The sequence below is a fragment of the Opisthorchis viverrini genome (genome assembly GCF_000715545.1).
Source record: "Opisthorchis viverrini unplaced genomic scaffold opera_v5_371, whole genome shotgun sequence".
Taxonomy (NCBI): domain Eukaryota; kingdom Metazoa; phylum Platyhelminthes; class Trematoda; order Opisthorchiida; family Opisthorchiidae; genus Opisthorchis; species Opisthorchis viverrini.
In genome coordinates this window covers 65559-70064 of record NW_008752020.1, presented here as the reverse complement: position 1 = coordinate 70064, position 4506 = coordinate 65559, and the positions used below count along the sequence as shown (strand labels likewise).

General features: G+C 49.1%; 1 protein-coding gene across 1 annotated transcript in view; it reads right to left on the bottom strand.

The window, feature by feature from the left end:
- Positions 1-2947: 2947 nt before the first annotated feature.
- Positions 2948-4506, bottom strand: part of T265_15144 (hypothetical protein) — a gene marked incomplete at both ends in the record, with an annotated part of 7068 nt that continues 5509 nt past the window's right edge. Inside the window, one exon of the mRNA XM_009176765.1 lies at positions 2948-4239. Within this exon, the coding sequence (XP_009175029.1) occupies positions 3157-4239 (1083 nt within the window). The remainder of the gene's footprint in view (positions 4240-4506) is intronic.

The following is a 4506-nucleotide window of genomic DNA, read 5'->3' as shown; positions in this document are numbered from 1 at the left end:
CACACACGGAGACCACATCAAGTTTCCATGTATAGACAGGTTCCTCGAGTGACAACTTCTCCATTAGCAAATGACCGCGAGAATTAATTTCCCCGATAGTAGGCTGAGTGGCCTTATATTCTGTCTAGGCACAAGTCATGCAAATGCGTGTAAAGGACGAATTTCTTGCAATTTGTATTCAAGTAGAACATAAGGTTGACGAAGACTCGGAGACTGCGCCTACCTGATGAACCATAAGTAGAAGGGAGAAACCGGTCGCGGGCTGTAGAAGAGTTTTCAGCAACAGCATGAGTAGTTTCCTTTAAGTTTAAAACTTCAGCCACTTAGCTGACTTCAGAAACGGAATCTCAGTATCAGGTCTGCACAAGTGTTGGACTTCATCTAAAGTTGCAGGTGATAAAAACGAGATTGGATTGGTCAAGGCTTAAAAACGAGATGTCTCAAGTAATTAGAGCGCGAATTTACTGACCCGAAGGTTTGTGGTTCGAACGCGACCTCTGCCTCTCGATTTCCCCTGTCTAGGCTTGGGCAACGTGGAGCTATCCCAACTCTCGTGCTCCCCTCGGATGGCATGGCGGCTGGGCACCGAAAAGGTGTGAAAGCTGAACAATTTTTAAAAAAATATTTAAGGTTACAACCTTTGACACAGTGCTTCACAGCAGTGCACCGATTTCTCTTCGGTTGGCTGTGAAACATTTGCAAATAAGCATCTCAGCTCAGCGAAGAAAAACAAGGATGGCCTATGTTAAATGAGTCACCAGTGTTTTTTCTCAGTAGCAAATGCTCCCAGCAGTTTGGTCTGCAATTGTTTCTTCATGTAACTGTTATTATCTTTGAGACAAACGCAAGCAGGTGTTCAAACGGTTTCCTTGGTTAGTGTCTACCTGCTCGGCCAGCTCGATTTTTCCTTTGGCTTTCGCGCTACAGAGAGTGTTCTATCAGAAAAAAGACCCGACTTGACGCAATGGCTTCTACAAGGCGCCCACTCACCTCGTGAATTGCGCCTAGATTCTGAGTGCCTAAAAACGGCTCGTCATACAAAGATCAAGCATTTTGCTTCACTTCGGTCAGGCGTGTTCGGATTTTAGCCTGGCTTGGTTTTAAACTTTATCGATTCCGGATTGGTGTCAATGCTATACAAAAACCATAGAAAACGGACATGCTTTTGAAGACGAATTTAGCCCCAGTGAAATTCCGAACAACCCCTATTCTGTTCTGCTAAGCAGTTGTCAATCAGTTGGCGGGAATTAGACTTGTCACGGTCATTCCTTCGTGTTTCTTTTGATTGTGTCCTTCCAAAGAATTTAGAATTGTTAAAAATATTGTAGTTCACAGTGAGTCAGAAAAACACGTAAGTAATGACACGGTTGTATTGTGCACCCGCGGCCAACTGATCCGCTTTCGTGGCGCGTAAGCAAACAGCTGAGTCACGTATCCAGTCGACCCACAACCCAGTCACGTGAGCAAATCAATCGGACCCGCACCCAATCAGCCACTCAAGTCACAGGCTAGATAGATAGTGGAACGACGAACGGACACACACACGCACACGCACACGCACACGCACACGCACACGCACACGCACACGCACACGCACACGCACACGCACACGCACACGCACACGCACACGCACACGCACACGCACACGCACACGCACACGCACACGCACACGCACACGCACACGCACACGCACACGCACACGCACACGCACACGCACACGCACACGCACACGCACACGCACACGCACACGCACACGCACACGCACACGCACACGCACACGCACACGCACACGCACACGCACACGCACACGCACACGCACACGCACACGCACACGCACACGCACACGCACACGCACACGCACACGCACACGCACACGCACACGCACACGCACACGCACACGCACACGCACACGCACACGCACACGCACACGCACACGCACACGCACACGCACACGCACACGCACACGCACACGCACACGCACACGCACACGCACACGCACACGCACACGCACACGCACACGCACACGCACACGCACACGCACACGCACACGCACACGCACACGCACACGCACACGCACACGCACACGCACACGCACACGCACACGCACACGCACACGCACACGCACACGCACACGCACACGCACACGCACACGCACACGCACACGCACACGCACACGCACACGCACACGCACACGCACACGCACACGCACACGCACACGCACACGCACACGCACACGCACACGCACACGCACACGCACACGCACACGCACACGCACACGCACACGCACACGCACACGCACACGCACACGCACACGCACACGCACACGCACACGCACACGCACACGCACACGCACACGCACACGCACACGCACACGCACACGCACACGCACACGCACACGCGCAAGCACTGATACATCAAAGCAGCTACTACAAAAGGTAAACAGTCTAATTTGATTTTGCTTCCTACAGACCGCTACCAAATGCCTAAAGTGTCGACTTGAAAATTCTGTTTTATCAGAGAGGCGATTGTATATTCCTTCGAACAACAAAAGTACTACAACATCAGGAACTCGAGAAGTATCGTCTCGTACTGCATCCTTCCATCAAAAGTATCCGCATAGATTGGTGATGCAACCAGAGAAATTGACTAGAAATGCCGATCATAACCAGTTTCAACTAGATAATAGGAGCTTGGCTTCCTGAGTAGTTTGGGATGTCAGCCACTGAAAACAAGACTGAAAGCAGGTGGTTACGGGATCACTCCATCTTGAAGGGTCCTCCCTCTGTCCTAGTTTGCACCGAAACGGAGAGGAACTGGATTCTAGCCTTACCCCCCACAAAAGCACTTTTAGAGTGCATATGTTTAAACGTTCAGGTATGCTGGGCATATCCCAATCACACTGCAGTCACCACCGTCAGACCGCAAGGTAGGAATATACAATAAGTAGCCGGCATTGTCATATCACATTTGGGAAAACGGTGTGGTTCATAAAAGTACAAAAAGTGTCTGAACTCTCCTCTGACTATCTCAGTTTCCATAACTTGGCCATCATTAAGTGCAGTATGTTTCGTTGCGTTTTAATAAACATACATTTCTGGGCAGATATAGGATTCACTTGATTCCAATGGAGACGACTTTATATCCGGTCAATGGATGCTAAAGTACAGAATCCTGAAATTGAATATTTCCCGTCGACAAATAGTTTCCACGCAAGCACGAGTGGCGAGCAAACTGTCTGGGACATAGACCAAACTGTTCGTTCTCCACATTCGTGTAGCGAGTCCATGCGGTGGGTAGACCATAGTCACGCCAATGTTGTACATGACCGAGTACATTGTCCCCGTAAGTATGGCGCACATAGCGTCCGGGATTGGGTGGCGCAGTCACCCACATTCCATTCAAATTGATTTTTGTGACGTTTCGCAATCCCCAGAGACGATGGACTGTTATGATTGGGTCACCGTACAGCTCGATCCACCAAGACTTGGACCGCAGCTGGTAGTAAATACAGGAGTTGTTTGTTATTCCTGAACAAGCCGAAATATTCAAACCGAAATGGGTTTTATAGACCAGTTGACCAAGTTCACACCCATCGATTCTTTCTAGACTCTTTCTTATTGGTTCGTCAATAATGGGATATTTGTATGCATCCCATACCACATCGGCATCGCGTTCCCATGGAAGAAAGCCCCCGTCGAACTTTACCGATCCAAGTAGAGTCCCACTGACAGGAAAGGCCGACACATTGTACTTGAAGGCCAAAGTAAGGAAACCTTTGAGGCATCTGGCTAACTCTTCAATACAACACCCAGGTAGTACAACTCCAACATGCTTGTAGGTTGCACAGTCGATATTCACCTCATCGCATGTCCACTGGTAGTCGAAACCACCAGGCAACACAATACGGTTGAGGATCCACTGCTTAGCTAACGCAACCCACGAAGATTTGGGGGTTTCAGAAATTCCACGGCTTTGCAAGCCGTAACGTTTCCCGGCCACATGGAACAAAACATCCACGCAGGCGACGGTGTTTGACGCTGGAACTCCCGTTCTGTGCATCGAATCCAAGAACATGTGAACGAATGCGACTGGCCCTGATAGTGATGAAGATCTCATTGCAGTTTGGAAAAATTTGCGACGGACCAGGAATGGTGAGGCGATGTAGTCACAGTAGGCACATGACTGAGCAGACAGGTCATATCCCGGGTGAATCCGAAGTGTGAAGTTCCGAAGTGTTGACTGAATTAAGAAGGGAAAATGTTCATTTGAAACTTGCTTATTTCGGAACAATTTTAATCCGACAGAACGATAGTTCATGCCTACTCATACAAAGGCGCCAAAATCACATGACAGTTCTTTTGAAAGGTGTGATGAGTTATTTTATTCACGGCGCAATTAATTCTAATTCCAACCAGAGAAAGCATTCTTCACCTTAAGAAATAAAAGTGCTCTGTTGTGGAATGTAGGTAGCTCGGGTGCGCTGTTTGGTTGTTGGTCTGTTCGCCG